This window comes from Gorilla gorilla, chromosome 19, assembly GCF_029281585.2.
Source record: "Gorilla gorilla gorilla isolate KB3781 chromosome 19, NHGRI_mGorGor1-v2.1_pri, whole genome shotgun sequence".
NCBI classification, from domain to species: domain Eukaryota; kingdom Metazoa; phylum Chordata; class Mammalia; order Primates; family Hominidae; genus Gorilla; species Gorilla gorilla.
Genome location: NC_073243.2, coordinates 47,802,893 through 47,826,401, shown reverse-complemented (window position 1 = coordinate 47,826,401; position 23,509 = coordinate 47,802,893). Strand labels below are relative to the sequence as shown.

General features: G+C 38.2%; 1 protein-coding gene across 4 annotated transcripts in view; it reads left to right on the top strand.

Moving 5' to 3' along the window:
* Window positions 1-22,899, top strand: part of KIF2A (kinesin family member 2A) — a 79,298-nt gene extending 56,399 nt beyond the window's left edge. For 2 of the 4 annotated variants that reach the window (XM_031003178.3, XM_031003179.3), the window contains exons 14-21: window positions 182-386; window positions 1,746-1,856; window positions 2,918-2,985; window positions 8,945-9,058; window positions 10,205-10,355; window positions 14,083-14,184; window positions 17,540-17,675; window positions 21,997-22,899. In XM_031003178.3, coding sequence (XP_030859038.1) covers window positions 182-386; window positions 1,746-1,856; window positions 2,918-2,985; window positions 8,945-9,058; window positions 10,205-10,355; window positions 14,083-14,184; window positions 17,540-17,675; window positions 21,997-22,082 — 973 coding nt within the window. In that variant the 3' untranslated portion in view covers window positions 22,083-22,899. The remainder of the gene's footprint in view (window positions 1-181; window positions 387-1,745; window positions 1,857-2,917; window positions 2,986-8,944; window positions 9,059-10,204; window positions 10,356-14,082; window positions 14,185-17,539; window positions 17,676-21,996) is intronic. The other 2 variants (XM_031003180.3, XM_031003181.3) reach the window with 1 other exon arrangement.
* The last annotated feature ends 610 nt before the right edge of the window (window positions 22,900-23,509 follow it).

Genomic DNA, 23,509 nt, shown 5'->3' with positions numbered 1-23,509 from the left:
GATTAAATTGTATGAATCTGGTTCTATTTAAGTGTTATAACTCAGTGTCTCATCTGTATTTAAAAGATGAAAACTAGCTAAATCGATGTTTTTGCTGCTGTTGTTTTTAATGAAAATAATGTGGTTTGAACATGTAAATTGAAGTTTTTAATGTGTCAAGATGTCCTTAATCACATTGTAGAACATCCGGTCAAACATCTGCAAATGCACATTCATCTCGGAGCCATGCAGTGTTTCAGATTATTCTTAGAAGGAAAGGAAAACTACATGGCAAATTTTCTCTCATTGATTTGGCTGGAAATGAAAGAGGAGCTGATACTTCCAGTGCGGACAGGCAAACTAGGCTTGAAGGTGCTGAAATTAATAAAAGCCTTTTAGCACTCAAGGTAAATAAAATGTATTTTATCATGAAAGGTCTTTTACTTTTGACTTTAATTTTCTTTACTCAGTTGCAAAATAGTAGTACTTGTTTTACCTAATAAAAAGAGGTTTTCAAAATTCAGATGCTTGTAATGTATAGTGTGATTTTATTATACCCAGATTTTTTCCTTGCACACATTCTTTATTCTTTTTAGATGGGATAAAGGATATGTGAGTTAGTAGGTCAGTTCTGGGGCTACATAGGTAAACTCCAGAGGTTTTTTTTTTTGTTTTTTTTTTTTTTTTGAGACTGAGTCTTGCTCTTTCGCCCAGGCTGGAGTGCAGTGGCACAATCTCGGCTCACTGCAACCTCCACCTCCTGGGTTCAAGCCATTCTCCTGCCTCAGCCTCTCCAGGAGCTGGGATTACAGGCACGCACCACCAGTACCCAGCTAATTTTTGTATTTTTAGTAGATATGGGGTTTCACCATGTTGGCTAGGCTGGTCTTGAACTTCTGACCTCGTGATCTACCCACCTCAGCCTTCCAAAGTGCTGGGATTACAGGCGTGAGCCACCGCGCCCGGCCCAGAGGGTCTTAATTAGTCATATTTTCTAGGAGGAGGGCAACGAACCACTGAATTGAGCTAAGAAACAGTTTCTCAGAAAAACGTGGAATGGCTTTCAAAATGTTAGGCCAGGTTATTACATCTTTTCCTTGAGTAGAAAAGCAAAGGTTGGAAAGACTAAAATAAGGCATTCTGTGTTTTTTTCTTTTGGAGTGCCATGTTAAGAAATTAACTTTTTTACAGTTATCCTACTGCCTGTCACTTTCAAACACTAGTCATAGTTTCCAGAAATATCTCTTGGAAGAATAAAGTAGGTTTTTTTGCTGTCATTTTTTATTTTCTTGAATTAGCATTTGTGGGAACATCTACACTATGCTTTAAAACTGTTGGCCAGGCGCAGTGGCTCACGTCTGTAATCCCAGCACTTTGGGAGGCCGAGGCGGGCGGATCCCCTGAGGTCAGGAGTTCGTTACCAGCCTGGCCAACATGGTGAAACCCCATCTCTACTAAAAATAAAAAACAGCCAGTCGTGGTAGCAGGCGCCTGTAATCCCAGCTACTTGGGAGGCTGGGGTAGGAGAATCGCCTGAAGCCTGGAGACAAAGGTTGTAGTGAGCCAAGATTGCGCCACCACACCCCAGCCTGGGTGACAGAGCGAGACTTTGTCTCAAAAAAAAAATAAAACTGTTAGTAGAATTTTCACAACTGATCAGACCCTTAAATGTTAAAGTTGTAGTAAGAGACCTTTTAAAATATGTTAATTAAGATTATCCTTTATAAGAAAGACTAATCTGTGAGACTTGTTTTCTTAATTTTCAGGAGTGCATCAGAGCCTTAGGTAGAAATAAACCTCATACTCCTTTCCGTGCAAGTAAACTCACTCAGGTGTTAAGAGATTCTTTCATAGGTGAAAACTCTCGTACCTGCATGGTAAGTTTATGTTTATTTTTTGTTTGTTTTATTTTAATCCTGAAGGAATAACTACACAATATTTATGGAAAATGTATTTGTTAGTGACAATTATTTGAATCCTTCTATTTTGAGTGATATGGTGATATTTAGGATGTGGTCCCTGCCACTCTGATAGAGAGGATTATATTGCAGTTATATAATTCCAGCATCTAGGTGTTATTGAGGGCTGGTCTTTCTTGATTTTCTTTTTCTTTTTCTTTTTCTCTTTCTCTTTCTCTCTTTCTTTCTTTTTGAGTATAGGTCACACTTTTCTTTATGGTCATATGTCTGGTAATTTGGGGTTATATCATGTGCGTTATGAATGAACATAGAGACTGGATTCTGTTATGTTCTTCTGAAGGTTATTGGTTTTTTGTATAGCAGAAATTTAACTAAACTTGCTCCAAACTCTTATCTCCCCTGGGCAACAACTGGAATTGAAAGCTTTGTTTAGTCCTTTCAGATTTAGCTATGTTGCTTATAGTTTGCCTTGTATATGTCTAGGTCTGGAATCAGCTAGGGATTTGGGCAGTTTATATATAAAAGTTTGTCCCAGAAGGGAGAGTACCACACTCTCTGTAGCACTTTCCCTTCTGGGACAAACTTCACTTTTCCAGCTGCTATGAACTCCACTCCCAAACTATATCCTTTCATTTCTTAACCAGAGAGACTGCAAGTTTTCAGTCAAGTTTTAGTTGCCCTGTGTGACAGCAGCAAAGCTTGCCCTCTGTCAAAAAGCTGTTTAAAAAAAAAAAAAGTCAGGTGGAGTGGGGGTCAGTCAGTACTATTCCCTTCCAGGTATTAACCTCCATTTCGGCTGGAGTTTGATTGTTTTCTAGTGCCTTCAGAGTTTGTATTTTAACTAGACTTTATCTGATTATAGCTATGATAACAAATAATCTTGGAGTTGAGATATCATTAATAAGTCTTTATTTTTAAATAACCATGGTAAGATTAGACCTAAATGAGCTGTATGTCGGTATTATTGTCTTGATCATTTATAACATTTTGTTTACCTTTGCATTTTTTTTTTCCTGTAGATTGCCACAATCTCTCCAGGAATGGCATCCTGTGAAAATACTCTTAATACATTAAGATATGCAAATAGGTATGAGAGATAGTTCTCCATTTTGAAATTTGAGGGGAGTACAGCAGTACATAGTATAATTTAATATCTGCCTGGTGCGGTGGCTCATGCCTGTAATCCTAGCACTTTGGGAGGCCCAGGCGGGCGGATCACAAGATCAGGAGATCGAGATTATCCTGGCTAACATGGTGAAACCCCGTCTCTATTAAAAATACAAAAAATTAGCCAGGCATGGTGGTGGGTGCCTGTAGTCCCAGCTACTCGGGAGGCTGAGGCAGGAGAATGGCCTGAACCCGGGAGGCAGAGCTTGCAGTGAGCCGAGATCATGCCACTGCACTCCAGCCTGGGCAACAGAGTGAGACTCCGTCTCAAAAAAAAAAAAAAAAAATTAATATTTGATAGGGTAAATCTTACTAAATTGTTCTTTCAATTTTCAAGAAAAAAATGTTTTGCATATTATTCCTTAAGATGATAATATAGAATCATTTTGTCAAATTCTAAAAATAAGTGGAAATGGGTAATTTGGGAAGGGATTGATAACTTTAGTAAAGTTGGTCTTTTTATCCTAGAACAAGGTTTCCATTTCACTGTTTTATTTCCTAATATTTTACTGCATTTAAATCATGCAAATTCTTCTTATTACATTAAGACTCTGAAGTAAATGAATGTCAGGGGCCAGTTTGTATTTCTTGAATTGTTTTGGTATATGTTGCAGATTATTCCTGATAATATTAAATGCTCTATATGGGGAATCTAGGATTTGAGTAAGAAGTGATAGCACAGTTCTTTCTGGTGTTTTTTTTGGTTTTGGTTTTGGTTTTTTTTTGAGACAGAGTCTCGTTCTGTCACTCAGGCTGGAGTGCAGTGGTGTGATCTCAGCTCACTGCAACCTCCACTTCCTGAGTTCAAGCGATTTTCCTGCCTCAGCCCCCTGGGTAGCTGGGACCATAGGCGTGTACCACCATACCCGGCTAATTTTTGTATTTTTAGTAGAGGCAGGGTTTCACTATGTTGGCTAGGCTGGTCTCGAACTCCTGACCTCAGGTGATCCACCTGCCTCGGCCTCCCAAAGTGCTGGGATTACAGGCGTGAGCCACCCCGCCTGGCCCTTTCTGGTGTTCTATATGGGTTACATTTTGTTATTCATATTAATAGTCTTATAAACATTATAAACATTATAACTGGGTTATTACAGATAGAAGGACAGAATGCATTACAGACTACTAAAGCAGTTTATTCTGTATAGTCATGAAATGCCTTTGGAACTTTGAATTATAATGGGCATATTTATATTTGATCCATAGATGTTTTTTTTCCCACTGCTCTTGAGTGACTTTATTTACCACTGCTCTTATTTTGAATGACTGTTTAGTGTTAAATTTCTCTTCTCAAATGTTAAATTTGTGATTTTAACCTAGAGACAAAATTCCTCTTTGTAATCCATTTCTAGTATAGCAGTTCTCTTAATTCAAGTATAGCAGTCCTCTTAATTTTGCTGGATAAAAGTATCTGTCCTATATCTTTGTTTTAATCACTATGGAAATGTTATTTTTTAATCTTTTATTAAAATGTAAAAATACTTATGCATATAGAAAAGTACCTAAAGTATAAGTGATTAATTAAATGGATAATGGATACTTATAAAGTGAAAACTCCTGTCATTGGTTTGGGAAATACAGCATTATTGGCCCCCCAAAAGGTTCCCCATGTGCTCCTTCCTGTTCACAAATCCTGAATAACATGCCTTATTCATTTATCTCTACCCTGATGTAACCCATGGATTAACTTCTGTGGAATACTTTTCTTCTTTTTTTTTTTCCTCTTTTTAAAAATAATTTTACTGTGAATCTATTTCTGAGTAACATAGGTAGCTGATTTGAACATTACACAATGGAATTATAACCCCCCGGGTTTTTTTGCATTTTGTTTCTAAAGGGATTTTCTTAATGGTAGTAAACACTGTTGGACAATATCAACCTATTGAGCTTTTGCAAAAAGGTATTAAAATATAATCACCTCTTTAAAAATGTAATAGGGCCAGGCGCGGTGGCTTACACCTTTAATCCCAGTGCTTTTGGTGGCCCAGGCGGGTGGATTGCTTGAGCACAGAAATTCGAGACCAGTCTGGGCAACATAGCAAAACCCCGTCTCTATAAAAAATACAAAAATTAGCCTGGCGTGGTGGCATGCATCTGTAGTCCCAGCCACTTGGGGGGCTGAGGTGAGAGGATTGCTTGAACCTGGAATGTTGAGTCTACAGTGAGTTGTAATTGCACCACTGCACTCTAGCCTGGGCAACAGAGCAAGACCTTGTCTTAAAAAAAAAAAAGTAATAGAACTACATTTCTAAGTATGAACTATTATATTTTGTAAATTTAATCCCTTTAAAGTTTGAATTATGAGCTCCTAGCTGCAAATCCTTATTGTGTTAGTTTTAATTGATCTTGGTAATTAACATTTTTGATATGTGGGATTTTTATCATTAATTTAAAATGTTTCTTATTTCAGAATAATTCTTGAGAAAGATGAGGAACAGCCTAGTGTAATAGATTCTTGCCATGTTGTAGAATTAAAACAAACAAAACCCCTCTGTTTCTTAAAATTTGAAACTACAAAAGATTCCTCCCTAATATTGTGAAAATGCTATATCTAGCTGTTCCTCTAGTTCACTTAGGTCAAAGTAAAATGTTTTAACCTACTGTTACATCATGTAACTCACTTGCAACATGACTAGCCATCTGGGACACTGTATTAATTGGTTCTCACACTGCTACAAAGGAATACCCGAGACTGGGTAATTTATGAAGATTTAATTGACTCACAGTTCAGCATGGCCACAGAGGCTTCAGGAAACTTACAGTCATGGTGGAAGGTGAAGGGGAAGCAAGGCACCTTCACCAGGCAGCAGGAAGGAGAAGTGCCAAGCAAACTGGGGAAGAGCCTCCTATAAAACCATTAGATCTTGTGAGAACTCACTATCACGAGAACAGCCTGGAGGAAGTTGCCCCCATGATTCAGTTACCTCCACCTGGTCTCTCCCTTGACACTTGGAGATTATGGAAATTATAATTTAAGATGAGATTTGAGTGGGGACAGAAAGCCTAACCATATCAGACACATAATTGTTTCAATTTTATTTCCAAATCTCTAGGAATAAAGATTTTCAACCTTCCTTGATACTCATACCAATGTGTTGTGACCTTAAGAGTCAGTAATTTTTTTTTTTTTAACAGCCAAAAATAATTCATTCCTCCTTTATACTAAATCTGCCTTATTTTTTTTAGGCCAATACTTTGAGGTGGTGGGTAGGTGGCATTACATTAAAATTTCATATTTTTAGGAAACTATTTCTGTCTTAAGTGTTTAAACTTTTTTTGTATTTAAGACATAGCTTAGTGATTGAAGTGTTATTTCTCAGGACCAAATAGGTTTAATAACTTCCTTACTACTTAATGGTATCAAAGCCTCGGGAAAGTTACTTAACCTCTCTCTGTCTTTATTTCCTCATCTTTAGAATAGACAGTTAATGACCATGTCCATCTTAGAGGATTGTTTTTGAGGACTAAAAGAAGTGATCTGTGTAAAATGTTTAGCACAGTACCTGGGATATATTAATAGGAATAGTTATCCCTATTGCTACTTTAGTGAGCAGTTCTGTCTAAAAAATTCAGTTAGACAGATGTGAAAGCAATGTTTTTTCATATCCTTATATTAGAATCATATACTTTGAAAGTTTTATATGGGAATTGTGGGATAGTTTGTAACAGTACACATTGCTGCTAAGTGATTAAGTTGACAAGTCTAGTTCATCAGATGACAATTAGAGATACTTTATTTATTTATTTATTTATTTAAGATGGAGTCCTGCTATGTCACCCAGGCTGGAGTGCAGTGGCACAGTCTCAGCTCACTGCAGCCTCTGACTCCTGGGTTCAAGCGATTCTCCTGCCTCAGCCTCCCGAGTAGCTGGGATTACAGGCACCCGTCACCAGGCCCAGCTAATTTTTTTGTATTTTTTAGTAGAGATGGAGTTTCACCATGTTGGCCAGGCTGGTCTCGAACTCCCGACCTTAAGTGATCTGCCCGCCTCAGCCTCCGAAAGTACTGGGATTACAGCATAAGCCACTGCACCCAGCCAGACAATTAGAGATATTTTAGAGGAGAGTACAAGGGAAAACTTTCACAGTGGAAGGAATGGTTGTCCCAAGCAAAAAAAATTTATAGGATATATGAGAAATAGACAGTGGCCTCTATCCTGAAGCAGAGATACTTAATCTTTGGGTAATGGAAGAGGTTAGAGTGATTGGGTCTTGGGTAGAAGAGTGATTAGAGTGATTAGGAGTTTTTAGTAACATGTTTGAAGAATATGATTCTTGTATGTAGTATAGTCTGGCTTGGGCAAGAGGACTTTGGATAGAGGGAAAAATGTGTGGATGAAGCTAATAGGGTGTCTAAATTAAAAGATTTAGATAAGAAATGGGGTGGGAGTGAAAATAGTTGTTTGTATTAGAAATTTAGATTTTTCAGGCCAGACGCTGTAGCTCATGCTTGTAATCCCAGTACTTTGGGAGGCCAAGGCAGGAGGATCACTTGAGTCCAGGAGTTTGAGACCAGCCTGAGCAACCTAACGAGACCTCATCTCTACAAAAAAATAAAAAATTAGCCAGGGGTGGTGGCACACCAGTGGTAGTCCCAGCTGAGGTGGGAGGATCACTTGAGCAGGAGGTCAAGGCTGCAATGAGCCATGATTGAGCCACTGCAGTATAGCCTGGGTGATATGGTGAGACCTTATCTCAAAAAGGAAAAAAAACATATTTAGATTTTTCAGCATGTGTGGTAAATAAACTTTAAAGGATAAAAGGCAGATGAATCCAATATTGAACCTTTGACAGTAGATATTAACCAATAGGTCAAAGAAAGACTGTTAGTAGAGGAAATATATTAGTTTGATTTATATGAAGATATTGATACTTGTTTTTGACCTATAAAGAAGGGAATTTCATTTAGTTCAACCTAAGAGAAATGACAAGAAAATCAGAGAACATGGTTATTATACTGAAGTGTTTAAATAACATAGGCTTTGTACTCAGGGCTAGGTTTTAACCTCAGTTATGCCACATTCTCAGTGAATGACCTTAGAGAAGATACTTTATTTCTGAGTCATTTTTCTCCTCTATAAAATCAAAGATGGTTGAAGGACTAAATAATATAATGCCTAAAAATGACTAATCCTAATACCTGACATATAGGAGGTACTTAATAAATATTTTATATGGGTATGAAATAGGGTTGGCCCAAAAGAGACATAAGGAATTACATAGATGGGGTGAGAAAAGTCATAATTTGGTTAAATATAACTATTGAAGATATTAGCAAAAGCAATTTAAATTTCATTGCTAAAGGCTGTTCTCAACCAGAGTTCTTCATCTGAATCACCAACCACTGAAAATAGAGTGAATATTTTCTCAGTTATACCAAGGACATTTCACAGCTAATACCATTCTGGATGCATAGGAAAGAAGTTAATTCATTACAAACAATGGATGCCTTAAGACATTAGGACTTAATTCCCTTGTGTCCTGTTTGGAAAAGACTGCAAAAATGTTGAAGACTCATGAATGCTAATAAACAAATAGTCATGGTACTGACTACATGAGGAAATTAGATTGGGTGGTCATGTAGTTAGGGGGGCATTTCAGATTTAAGTGACTTAGTTAAACTTCTAGGAAGGATTATGAGAAAAGAGGAAAATACACCAGAAAGGAAAGACTTAGGACTATAGAGCAGGGGATCAACAGAACAAAGATATTCAAAAACCTCTTAAAATTTGTTATTTGTAAAATAATATTCTAAATACATTGTCACAACAATATCAATATCCTTTTCTAAACAAAAGTGAATACTAAATGAAAATGTGCAATGTGCATTGCTGTCTTTCAAGAGCATTTTCTTTTAATTTGTTGCTGTTTTGGTGCTGCAGAGTAAAGGAGTTTGGAATTAGTCCATCAGACATTCCCTTCTCACAGGGTAGTGGCAGTCGCCCTGATCTCTCTCCTTCTTATGAATATGACGACTTTTCTCCTTCAGTTACCAGGTCTACTTCATTCTATACATAAGATGTTTATTTGTATAGTTTCTTTTGAATTGTGCTTTGTATAAACATTTCATTTGCTATTTTTGTCCTGAGCCATTTTAGTTTTCATTGTCATTTCATTTGGCAGGTGGTGGTTGTATTGCATGATCTGCATTCTTACATCTTTTATTAATTTGTTTGCTTTAAAATGTTGATTGAGAATTCAGGCTTCCTATTTCCCCCTCATATTTTTAAGGATGATGTCACTTTTGCATACTTACCATTAAAATTACCATACTTACCATCGAATTGTTAAAAGATAAATTATCTTGCTTAAAATGAAGAGATTGCCTTTATGCTGTATGATCTTATAAGTTTCCTTGTCTGCAAGGAGCCTCTTGACATAGAAAGCTTACCCTCTTTTGGCCAGGCGTGGTGGCTCACACCTGTAATCCCAGCACTTTGGGAGGCGGAGGCTGGTGGATCACCTGAGGTTGAGAATTCTAGACCAACCTGGCCAAGTGGTGAAAAAAAAAAAAAAATTTTTTTTTAAAGTAAGGAAAGTTTACCCTCTCCCAAATGTGTAAGTTTAAATATAATGAGTAAACACTTTCCAAATGATAAAACTTAAAATCTTATAATCTTTATACATTATAAATAAAATTATTTTACATGTAGCTATTTTAATTGAGCATGATAACTACCAGAAATCTGCAGGGTTTTTTTGTTTTGTTTCAGCAGTGATCCATTTATTGGTCTAATTGTTATTGTTTACATTTTTCTGTTCATATAATTTAATTGCAATAACATCAACTTTGATGAGCCAGTAGTAAATAAAATGGAAAATTTAAAAAAATTTTTAAATCGTAACAAGTTTTTTTCTTTGAATACTGAATCTACATACTATTAATTCTCATTTAATTTGCACAATAATTATATTTGATATAATTAATATAATATGAATTATATAAAGTTACCTAAGCAGATTTCCTAAAACTAAACAACCACTTAAGTGTTTCTACAGATTTCAGATAAATTTTACCTATAAAGGTGACATCATCAATCTTAGTATGTTAACTGAATTGCGTGTATATTGAATAGGCTGGTATTTTCTCGTTCCTCTGCATGAGTGTTTTTAAACTTTAGAAACCTCTTATGTATTTACAGGGTCAAAGAATTGACTGTAGATCCAACTGCTGCTGGTGATGTTCGTCCAATAATGCACCATCCACCAAACCAGATTGATGACTTAGAGACACAGTGGGGTGTGGGGAGTTCCCCTCAGAGAGATGATCTAAAACTTCTTTGTGAACAAAATGTGAGTGTACTATGGTTGTAAATGTTATAATCTTAGTTCATTTCATCAGTAGCAGAACTTAACTGAAAACTATCATTTAAATGAGGGGTCAGGGTGTGGGTGTGGTGGCTCAAGCTTGTAATCTCACCAATTTGGGAGGCTGAGTGAGAGGACTGCTTGAGGCCAGGAGTTCAAGACCAGCCTAGACAATTTAATGAGACCCTTTCTCTACAAAAAATTTAAAAATCATCCAGATGTGGTGGTATACACCTGTAAGTCTAGCTACTAGGCAGGCTGAGGTAGGAGGATTGCTTGAGCACAGGAATTCTGGGCTGTAGTGGACTGTCATAGCATCACTGCACTCTAGCCTAGGTGACAGAGTGAGACCTTGTCTCTTAAAACAAATGAATAAATAAGTCAGGGGTCAGCAAACTACAGCCTGTGGGCCAGCCATCTGTTTTTACAAATAAAGTTTTATTGGAACATATCCATGTTTATTCTCTTAAGGGTTGTCTGGCTACTTTCTTACCTACCATAATAGCAGTAACAGAGACTGTGTGGCTCATAAACCCAAAACATGTATTATCTGGCCCTTTAAGGAAGTTTCCAACTCCCAATCTAAACCATTCATTTTTTTCCCTCAGATTTTTGTCTGCTATTAAAATTTGGGAAAAATTTAAAGTAATATAGGGAAAAACAACTTTAAAAATTACACGTATAATAAATATTATAAAGCTTAAAAACAAGCCAGGTGTGGTGTCTCACGCCTGTAATCCGAGGCCGAGGTGGGCGGATCACTTAAGGTCAGGAGTTCAAGACCAGCCTGGCCAACATGGTAAAACCTGTGTCCACTAACTACAAAAATTAGCTGAGCATGGTGGCACATGCCTGTAGTCCCAGCTACTCAGGAGGCTGAGGGATGAAAATCGCTTGAAACTGGGAGGTGGAGGTTGCAGTGAGCTGAGATCCCACCACTGCACTCCAGTCTGGGCATCAGAGTGAGACTCCATCTCAAAAAAAAATTTTAAAAAGCTTAGAAACAAAAGAACTGTGGACATATGCATCTATATTGAAAGGATGTATGCACTATATTAAAATCAAACAGCAAAATACTAACATTTGTTAAATCTCATTGCTTTTCTGTATGATTAAAATTTTTAATGATACTTTATAATTTAAATTTTTGATTTCCCAATTATAAAAATAAATACATGCCCATTGTATAAGGATAGAAAGAGATAAAGAAATAAAAAGGTATATATAATACACTTTCACATAATTGCTTTTAATGTATTGAGAGGGTTCTTTTCTGTGTGTGAGATATAAAGGTGTGTTTTTAAAATGCATATTCTGCATAGTTTGGTGTCATTCTATTCCCACTAAGCCTTATCATGGCATTTTCTCATCATGTTAAGTTAGCATTGATTAGTTGCTTACTACATGACATACATTGCTAAGCATTTTATTTATTATCTGATCTCATTATCACAACTCATTGTAGTAGGTACTATAATTATCCCTACTTTATAACTGATATTCTGAGGTTTAAATAATTTGACCAAGATTTTACAAGTAGTAAGTACTGAAGCCAGGATTGAAATTTAGATCTTATTCCAGCGCCAAATCTTGTATCAATTAAACTCATTGCTTCCTGCAATACAGTATTCTTTGTAAACAGTGTTAGTTAGTTCTAATACTTTGTAGCAGATACTTAGCCCAAAATATTCTAGAGTAACAAATACACTTACTACTTTTTGTTACCATGTTCCAAATCACTATTACTAAAGCAGGGCTTAAAGCAGTGGTCCTTAACTAGGAGCAGTTTGGCCCCCAAAGCAAAATGTATGGATATTTTGCTTGTCACAACTAAGGTGATGATGCTAGCATATAGTGGGTAGAGCCAGGAATGCTGCTGAACATCATACAGTGCACAGGAGTGTCCCCCTCACCTTATCCCCATACAATGTCAATAGTTCCAAGACTGGAAAAACCTGGTTCAAACTAAGAGTTCTAAACTTTGAACCATAAAAACTAAAAATGAGATTCTGGCCTCAGTCCATCACTTATGTCCAGAATTTTTAAGAGAGACTGTAGTTGCTTTTAGACTCTTTAAAGTAAACCCTGCATTGCATCTAGATATGTTACCTCCCAAAGATGTGGAAAACCAGAGCAAGATAAGTACTCCCTATACATATCTTTCCATTTTATTATTGCATCTATTGGGCCTCTGTAGAGCCTTAATTTGGAGAGGTTAGATGACCAGAACTAATCCAGGGGAGTATGACATCATGAGTTTTTACAGCCTCCATGTTTGAGAGAGTGTGCATTTCTGTCACCTTTGCCACACCCAGGGAATTATCTTGCCATGACTCAGCATTAGCCTTTAGTTAAGTATTGGTGCATGTGTACATATTATTATTGCTATATTGTCTTAACAAAGTAGATTAAAATGGAACAGCATCTAAGACACACTCTAGAGATCGGAGAAGTTTTTTTTGTTTGTTTGTTTGTTTGTTTTGAGGTGGAATCTTGCTCTGTCACCCAGGCTGGAGTGCAATGGCACGATCTCAGCTTACTGCAACCTCCGCCTCCCGGGTTAAAGTGATTCTCCTGCCTCACCCTCCCGAGTAGCTGGGATTACAGGCGCACACCACCATGCCCAGCTAATTTTTTATATTTTTAGTAGAGACGGGGTTTCACCATGATGGCCAAGCTGGTTTCGAACTCCTGACCTCAAGTGATCTGCCCGCCTCAGCCTCCCAGAGGACTAGGATTACAGGAGTGAGCCACCACACCCAACCAAAGTTTTTTTTTTGTTTTTTGTTTTGTTTTGTTTTTTAATCATCATCTGAACATGGCCTAGGATCAGAGAAGCTCTGACTTGCTGTAGGACGAAAATATGAATATATTGTATATAGTTGTCCCTCAGTTATACATGGAGGATTGGTTCCAGGACTGCCTGAATATACCCAAAATGCGCATACACAAGTCCCACAGCTGGCCCCGTGGAACTTGCAAATATGAAAAGTTGGGCCTCTGAATATGAAGGTTTCACATCTCTCAAATACTGTATTTTCAGTCTGCATTGGTTGAAAACCAGATATAAGTGGACAAGCACTGTTCAAACATGTATTGTTCTAGAGTCAACTATATGTTTTTTGTTGTTGATGAAGTAAAATTGTGAATTGTCCATTGAAATTTCTATAAAAACTGGTATAAATATATTCTGTAGTATATTTAAGAAATTAATGTTAGTTAAGAGTTAAGTCCTTTACAACACTAATTTGATAGTCATGAAAGACATTTTCTTTACATCATCTAAAGATACTATCTTCATATCTTTTTTAACAAAAGAAACTTAAGATAAACATGTAAATTAAATTGTTAGTGAAAAGTAGACAATACTGAGGAAATATTTCATACATTTACAGCCTGCAATAACTGTATTTTTGAAAAGTTGGGCTGTTCCAAAAGAGAGTACTCTTTCAGCGTAGTTCGGCAATAAAGCTTAGGCTAAATGAAAAATATTCCCTACTCATCTAAGTTTTAGTTTTCTTATTGAGAGTTGCATAAATATTTTTACCCAAAGAAAGAAATCGTGGCTTTGCCTTTTATATATATTTTACTAGCCTTTACCATTCAAGCCTCTTCAATTTCTAAATGATATTTTTCTAAATTAAAAAAAACTACTTTTATAACATTTAAAATACACACTATATCATAATTTCTTAACTATTTTTATTTTAAGGAAGAAGAAGTCTCTCCACAGTTGTTTACTTTCCACGAAGCTGTTTCACAAATGGTAGAAATGGAAGAACAAGTTGTAGAAGATCACAGGGCAGTGTTCCAGGTAAAGTAAGACAGGACTTTCCTTCAAAATATTTCTTGAGATAAATTAAGAATTTGTCATAATTCCTTAAATATCACACTATTCTTTAAAAAATACTTGTTTGTATATATGTATATGTGTATTTGTAGGGCATGTGACATGGCAAATTTTTAATACAATGAACGATGGCTACAAATAACATTTCTTTGCACCATGGTGAAACGTTCTACTTTATTTACCTCCCATCCCTCTTATTGGTTTTTGTCATTTGTCCATTTTTAGGGAAGAGTGTCACTTCTGCCCACCAGTACTTCCTTCTAAATGTTAGGCCAATGTATTTGATAGCAGTTAAGAAAAACTCTTTTAAAGGGTTTTGGGGCAGTTGAGGAAGTATCAGTTGTTGCAGAAAAGAGAGACTACTTCAGGAGATGGAGAGTTACTGCTCTGAGCTGTCAGTGGCAAGTTAAGGGAAGGGTGTTATATCACCACCTTTAGCAGTAACTCCTTAGGCATTCATTCCATTATGCATTCAACCTGTTAAAAGTATTTACTATATGATACTCTACTCCCCTTTTTTTAAACAAGAAAATGTCCTATCATGGTGATATTTGAGGGAGTGAAGATATCATTTGGACATCTTTATGAAGACTGTACAATTGACTTGCAGCCGCCCCCACCCTCCTGTAATACTATGAACACTTCTTGAGAAAAAAACAATAACTGCCTCCCTTGTTGACTTGTATTCCTTCTTTGATGTTGAAGGAATCTTTGTCATTAAACAAAGGAACTTCAGCTCTAGGCCATTCAAGAACCTGGATAAAGGGCTCAAAAATGACAGAGAACACTTTATGTCAGATTAGGATACACGTTCATTAAAACTATTAGAGTTTGGCCAGGCGCAGTGGTTCATGCCTGTAATACCAGCACTGTGGGAGGCCGAGGAGGGTGGATCACTTGAGCCCAGGAATTCAAGACTAGCCTGGGCAACATGGTGAAACCCTGTCTCTACAAAAAATACAAAAATTAGCTGGGTGAGGTATAGCATGCCTGTAGTCCCAGCTACTCGGGAGGCTGAGGTAGGATTCCTTGAGCCTGGGAGGTGGAAGTTGCAGTGAGCTGAGATCACACCACTGCACTCCAGCCTGGGCAACAGAGTGAGAAAAAAACAAAAACTCTAGAGTTTTAGTCAAACTGTTATTATGAGACTCTCTTTAGAAGCCAAGGTGTTTAAGTAGAGAACGGATGCTAATAATTTAAGAAAATTACACACCTGTAATCCCAGCACTTTGGGAGGCCAGGGTGGATGGATTGCTTGAGCCCTGGAGTTAGAGACCAGCCTAGGCAACATGGCAAAACCCCATCTCTGTTTAAAAACAAAAAGAAAAGTGTCATATGTGCCCTTTTGGAACAAGGTACCTATAAAGACCATCATTTCCCACTCTGCCATTTTTTAGATAAAATCTTACAGCTGTTTATTGGTAAAATTAGGTGTTCTGACTTTCAACCCAGTATTCTTTTTACAATTCTCTATATCATTCCTCTGTATTATGATCTGCCATTTTGCAAAATAAGGTTTTGTTAAACCAAAATTAAGTGTACAGCTGAAGGAAAAGGAAAGAAAAATTGGAGTGTATGACCAGGCGCGGTGGCTCACACCTGTAATCCCAGCACTTTGGGAGGCCGAGGCGGGTGGATCACCTGAGTTTGCGAGTTCGATACCAGCCTGACCAACATGGAGAAACCCCGTCTCTACTAAAAATACAGAATTAGCCGGGCATGGTGGCGCATGCCTGTAATCCCAGCTGCTCGGGAGGCTGAGGCAGGAGAATTGCTTGAACCCAGCAGGCAGAGGTTGCAGTGAGCCAAGATTGTGCCATTGCACACCAGCCTGAGCAACAAGAGTGAAACTCAGAGAAAAAAAAAAAAAGGAAAATTGGAGTATTTTTGCATTTTCTAATTAATATGTTTCCTAGTCAAGACACATACCTAGGTTAACCAGTTCTGTCTGGTCCTATATAGTCTAATTATAATTAGTCATTAAAGTCAGTTGATGTTCGGAAAATTGAGATTGTATGCATCCTAAAAGCAAATCCACGTATAAGAGCTTTTACGTCCAAATAGCTCTTTAATTCAGAATGATCTGGTCTTGTTTTGTTTTTTGTTTTGAGACAGTCTCGCTCTGTCGCCCAGGCTGGAGTGCAATGGCGCGATCTCGGCTCACTGTAACCTCTGCCTCCTGGGTTCAAGCTATTTTCCTGCCTCAGCCTCCCAAGTAACTGGGATTGCAGGCGTGTGCCATCACGCCTGGCTAATTTTTTGTATTTTTAGAAGAGACAGGGTTTCACCATATTGGCCCGGCTGATCTTGAACTGCTGACCTCAAAGTGATCCACTTGCCTCAGCCTTCTGAAGTGCTGGGATTCCAGGCGTGAGCCACCATGCCCAGCTGGAATTTATTATTACCTCTTGGCCCAACCACTGTGAGTCCCTAATTGGATATGTTAGTTTGTCAGGTTCTAGGCTACCATAGCCCCCATCAAAGTGCTCAGTAGCTTTATTATGCACATTCTTCCCGTTTTAGGGATGGATATTGAGGTTTTGAGACTTACTCTCCTCTTTAATATTGATGTATTTGATGCATTCCCTCCCCAAAATTCCCATCCAAAGTAGAGTAAAAGTAGAGAAATGAAATGATGTTGCTCAGCCCATCTTTCATGTGTTTGTGTTAGATTTTGAGGACATACAGTTGACCCTTGAAAAGTGCAGGGGGTTAAGGATGCTGACCCCCAGCACAGTTGGAAATATATATAACTTTTGAGCCCCCCTAAAACTTAACTAGACTATTGACCAGAAGCCTTACCAATAACATAAAAGTCTATGAGTACATATTTTGTATGTTACATATGTGATATAAGGTATTCTTACCACAAAGTAAGCTAGAGAAAAGAAAATGGTATTAAGAAAATCGTAAGGAAGAAGAATTATATTTACTATTAAGTAGAAGTGCATCATCATAAAGGTCTTCATCCTCATCATCTTCACATTGAGTAGGCTGAGGAGAAAGAGGCAGGCTGGACCTGGTGTCTCAGGGCTGGCAGAAGTGGAGGAGGTGGAAGGGATGGCAGGAGAGGCAGGCATACTCAGCGTAACTTACATTGAAAAAAATCCGCATAAGTGGACCCAAACAGTTTAAACCCATGTTGTTCCAGAGTCAACTGTATTTCTTAATTATACTGTCTGTGAATAAAGATGTTTTATGTCTGTTGACATTTTAGAGAATACTATCTTAAGTATGTTTGATTATATTTAACAGAATTGTAATTTGGTTTCTGTTTCACAAAGAGGCTTATTGGATTATCGAATTTTTGTCCTTGTAGGAATCTATTCGGTGGTTAGAAGATGAAAAGGCCCTCTTAGAGATGACTGAAGAAGTAGATTATGATGTCGATTCATATGCTACACAACTTGAAGCTATTCTTGAGCAAAAAATAGACATTTTAACTGAACTGCGGGGTAATTCTTTTTCCATTTTAATGTTTGAAATCTGATTGGTATTGGTATGTATATTGGTGAGAGGGCTTCTTCGTATTGCAAGAGGACATACGAAGTGAAAATTAGGGGCACTGTTTAGCACCTATTTTCCAGAGGTATAAAGACAACTAACCATTGTGATTTTTCTAAAAGTCATGGCATACATAGCATTTCAAGTTTTCTCTCATATTTTAAGAAGACAGTCATCTTAAAGAGAGAAAATGTGTTGTTAACAAATTTATAAATTTTATGTACCTATTCAGATCTTTAGTTTGGTAGGCTGATGCTTATGAGAATTATCTTCTTTCTGTGCCTTTTTTCGGGTCTCATTCTGTTGCCCAGGCTGGAGCACAGGGGCGTGATCATGGCTTACTGCATCCTCAACCTCCTGTGCTCAAGCAGTCCTCCCACCTCAGTCTCCTGAGTAGCTGGGACTATAAGCGCAAGCCACCACACCCAGCTAATTTTTAATTTTTTGTAGAGATGGGGTCTTGCTATGTTGCTCAGGCTGTCTCAAACTCCTGGGCTCAAGCAGTCCTCCTGCCTTGACCTCCCAAAATGGCGGGATTACAGGCATGAGCCACCACACTTGGCCTCTGCCACTTTTTTTTAAATGAAGGAGGTGTCAAGATGACTATCCTCTGTACCTTACTCATGAAGGGAAGCATGTGCCTTACCTACTAAGTCGTGTCTTTTTGGTTTTTTAGTTAGCTTATCTGTGTAGCTTCAGCTATGTATTTCTTTATGTGTTAATTTCTTAGGCATTTGTACACTGTTGGCTCTGTTTAGGTGTGAGTGACCATCTGGATGTGTGTGTACACGCAATCCAACATAAACCAGAATGAAATTCCTAATTTGGGGCAGTAAATAAGCTGCTTAATTTTTTTAAGGAGGCCCTCTGTGATGTTGATTAGTTGTTTTGAAGGGTTATTTTTCTTTTAAATTTATTCATTTATTTAAATTGACATCCCAGCCTGGGCAACGTAGAGATCCCATCTCTAAAAAATAATTTAAAAATTTAAAAATTAGCCAGGTATGGTGGTGCCTACCTATCGTCCCAGCTATTGGGAGGCTGAAGTGGGAGGATCACTTGATCCCAGGAGTTTGAGGCTGCAGTGAGCTAGGATCATGCCACTGCACTCTGGTTTGGGCAACACAGTGAGATCCTGTCTCAAAAAATTAAAGAGTTGACAGATTAAAATGTATGTAATAGGTACAACATGATGTTTTGAAGTATATACACGTTGAGTATCCCTTATGTGAAAAGCTTTGAACAGGAAGTGTTTTGGATTTCAGATTTTTTCAGATTTTTGAATATTTGCATTATACCAAAAGTTTGGGATTTTGGGAACACTTCAGGTTTCAGGTTTTTTTTTTTTTTTTTTTTTTTTGTCATGGAGTTTTGCTCTTATTGTCCAGGCTGGGGTACAATGGCACGATCTCAGCTCACTGCAACCTCTGCCTCCCAGGTTCAAGCAATTCTCCTGCCTCAGCCTCCCAAGTAGTTGGGATTACAGGCACGCGCCACAACGCACAGCTAACTTCTGTATCTAGACGGGGTTTCACCATGTTGGCCAGGCTGGTCTTGAACTCCTCACCTCAGGTGCCACAACGCCCAGCTAACTTCTGTATCTAGACGATCTAGATGGGGTTTTACCATGTTGGCCAAGCTGGTCTTGAACTCCTCACCTCAGGTGATCCACCTGCCTCGGCCTCCCAAAGTGCTGGGATTACAGATGTGAGGCAACCGAGCCTGGCTTTGCTTTTTTTTTTTTTTTTTTTTTTTTTTTGAGATAGTGTCTTGCTTTATCGCCCAGGCTGGAGTGCAGTGGCAATCTCAGCTCACTACGACCTCCGCCTCCCAGGTTCAAGCAATTCTTCTGCCTCAGGCTTCTGAGTAGCTGGGATTACAGGCGTGTGCCACTATACCCAGCTACTTTTTGTATTTTTAGTAGAGACCGGGTTTCACCATATTGGCCAGGCTGGTATCGAACTCCTGACCTCACGTGATGCACCCACCTCAACCTCTGAAAGTGCTGAGATTACAGGCATGAGCCACCATGCCTGGCCAGATTTTTTTTTTTTTTTTGAGATGGAGTCTCACTCTGTCACCCAGGCTGGAGTGCAGTGGAGCGATCTTGGCTCACTGCAAGCTCCGCCTCCCAGGTTCATGCCATTCTCCTGCCTCAGCCTCTTGAGTAGCTGGGACTACAGGCGCCCGCCGCCATGCCTGGCTAATTTTTTTTGTATTTTTAGTAGAGACGGGGTTTCATTGTGTTAGTCAGGATGGTCTCGATCTCCTGACCTTGTGATCCGCCCATCTCTGCCTCCCAAAGTGCTGGGATTACAGGCGTGAGCCACCATGCCCGGCCTGCACAGCCAGATTTTTGGATGAGATGTTCAACACATATATGTTGCTGACTGGTTATGAAGTTGGTTATTTGAAATCATATTTTGTAAAGTCAGCAGTGACTGTTGAACTAAAATTTTCATTTGTTTCTCATATGTTCATATTCAACCCTTTATTTAAATTGTTTTGATCATTTTTCTAATCTGCAATAATTCACAATCAGCTTCTGTATCCATTTTATTCAGAAGACAGATCATAATGCACTCTGGTATTTTTTCTTTGTAGCATTCAACTTAATTGACTTCCTTTCCTTTTCTCAAATTTCATGTGTATCAAGCATATCCATAACTTTTAAGAAATTACTATCTAGATATATTGCATTATTCAGTCCTTAGAATTTTTTTAACCACCCAGAGATAAATTTGGGATTTATAAGAAAAATTTGGGCCAGGCACTTGTAATCCCAGCACTTTGGGAGGCTGAGGCAGGTAGATCACCCGAGGTCAGGAGTTCAAGGCCAGCCTGGTCAACATGGTGAAATCCTGTCTCTACTAAAAATACAAAAATTAGCCAGGCATGGTGGCATATGCCTGTAGTCCCAGCTACTCAGGAGGCTGAGACAGGAGAATCACTTGAACCCGGGGGGGGGGGTGGAGGTTGCAGTGAGCCGAGATCACGCCACTGCACTCCAACCTGGGTGACAGAGTGAGACTCCATCTCAAAAAAAACAGAACAGTAACAGTTTGAGAGCACCAAATCTAGAAGTTCTTAAATTCATTTCAAAATTTCAAAAAAGTTAACTTTTTAAACATCACTGTACTTTCAAAAAGGGGAGGAAAATTGAGATTCCAACTTTATTCTGAAGTCTACAGAGTAGGGTTTTGTAACCTTGACACTGTTAACATTTGGGGCTAGGCCTTTCTTTGTTGAGGAGTGTTATCCTGTGCCTTGTACAATATTTACCAGCATCGTTGGTCTCTGTCCACTACATGACAGTAGCACCACACCAGTTGGGATAACCAAAAATGTCTCTAGATATTACCAAATGCCCGCTGGGGGCCAAAAATCACATCCAGTTGAGAGCCACTGTTATTGAAAGATAGCTTATCTTCACAGCTGCATGTAATTTGTCTGACAATTTACTAACCTATTTCTAGTTTTTACATGACTCTAGATCAGTACATGACCAGAAAATGCGTAAAATCAAGAAATATATCATTTAGTCATCCCCCCTTCACAATCCCCCTTCCTCACAATGAGGACAAAATGTAAATTTCTAAAAATTCAAATATATTTTACATGTTCATAGCTTTAAAAAGGTAAAATAGGGGGTGCCGAGTACGGTGGCTCATGCCTATAATCCCAGCACTTTGGGAGGCCAAGGCAGGCAGATCACCTGAGGTTGGGAGTTCGAGACCAGCATGGCCAACACGGTAAAACCCCGTATCTACTAAAAATACAAAAATTAGCTGGGCGGGTGGTGCACGCCTGTAATCCCAGCTACTCGGGAACCTGAGGTGGGAGAATTGCTTGAACCCATGAGGCGGAGGTTGCAGTGAGCCTAGATCGCACCATTGCACTCAAGCTTGGGTGACAGAGTGAGACTCCATCTCAAAAAAAAAAGGTAGACTATGTATTTTACAATGTGAAACCTGCCTATACTCTAGGAGGAATTCCAATAAATTAAAACAGAGAACTGTAAATGTGCCAAACAGAACAGAAAGCTATTGAAAGATATAGAAAAACAGGTATTTCTGGAAATCTGTAACAAAAAATTTTCACAATAGTTGAGCATTCTATTTAGTTCCGAGTTTCTAGACAACAAAGAACAAAAGGAAAAATACTGAGTTACCGTTAGGAAATAACACAGCTGACTTGATTGAACCCATAAAGTTGTAAACTCTTATTGCGTGTAATACAATACTTATTCCCTCTTTCTTTTCTTTTTCCAAGATAAAGTGAAATCTTTCCGTGCAGCTCTACAAGAGGAGGAACAAGCCAGCAAGCAAATCAACCCGAAGAGACCCCGTGCCCTTTAAACCGGCATTTGCTGCTAAAGGATACCCAGAACCCTCACTACTGTAACATACAACGGTTCAGCTGTAAGGGCCATTTGAAAGTTTGGAATTTTAAGTGTCTGTGGAAAATGTTTTGTCCTTCACCTGAATTACATTTCAATTTTGTGAAACACTCTTTTGTCTACAAAATGCTTCTAGTCCAGGAGGCACAACCAAGAACTGGGATTAATGAAGCATTTTGTTTCATTTACACAAATAGTGATTTACTTTTGGAGATCCTTGTCAGTTTTATTTTCTATTTGATGAAGTAAGACTGTGGACTCAATCCAGAGCCAGATAGTAGGGGGAAGCCACAGCATTTCCTTTTAACTCAGTTCAATTTTTGTAGTGACACTGAGCAGTTTTAAATCCTTTGCGTGCATGCATACCTCATCAGTGATTGTACATACCTTGCCCACTCCTAGAGACAGCTGTGCTCATCTTTTCCTGCTTTGTGCCTTGATTAAGGCTACTGACCCTAAATTTCTGAAGCACAGCCAAGAAAAATTACATTCCTTGTCATTGTAAATTACCTTTGTGTGTACATTTTTACTGTATTTGAGACATTTTTTGTGTGTGACTAGTTAATTTTGCAGGATGTGCCATATCATTGAACGGAACTAAAGTCTGTGACAGTGGATATAGCTGCTGGACCATTCCATCTTATATGTAAAGAAATCTGGAATTATTATTTTAAAACCATATAACATGTGATTATAATTTTTCTTAGCATTTTCTTTGTAAAGAACTAAAATATAAACTAGTTGGTGTATAATAAAAAGTAATGAAATTCTGAGAAGAGTTTTATCTTAGGAAAATACATATATATGCAGTGTGTGTGCCAGTGTGGTATTAACAAGACTAATAGTGCAGTTTGATCCTTACCAATATCATTACTTAATTTGAAGTGTTCATTAGCACCCCAAAATATACCTTTTCTACGTACTGTTAAAAGAAATTGGCTTCTGATGCATGAACATTTACATGTACATTGAAAGTAGTCCATAATAGAAGTTAGTTTAAGCCAAGTGTAGACAGTACATTACTCCCTTGAAAAAGAATTAAGTTGAAAGAGTTGACTTTGCCTTAAAAGGCAGATCTAACCCAAGCTCCATCCAGTACCAAACGTGAAACTTCATTGTTGTTTGGTGAGAATCGCCGAATTCTCACTAATACATTGGTATGGTGTAGGGCATGCTACTTTTTAAACAGCAGCACTTATTTTTACAGATTGCTACTCCAAGGAAGAAAACTGGCCACTTTTCATGTAAATATTTTGTTCAAAGATTTGTATATCTCTCTAGGAGTTTTCCCTCAGTTCCCAGGATGGGGTCCAGGAGTAGATTAACAGCTAAAAATCTCCCAAGGATATCTTGTTTTGATTTATTTACTCCAGGGAACTATCAGCT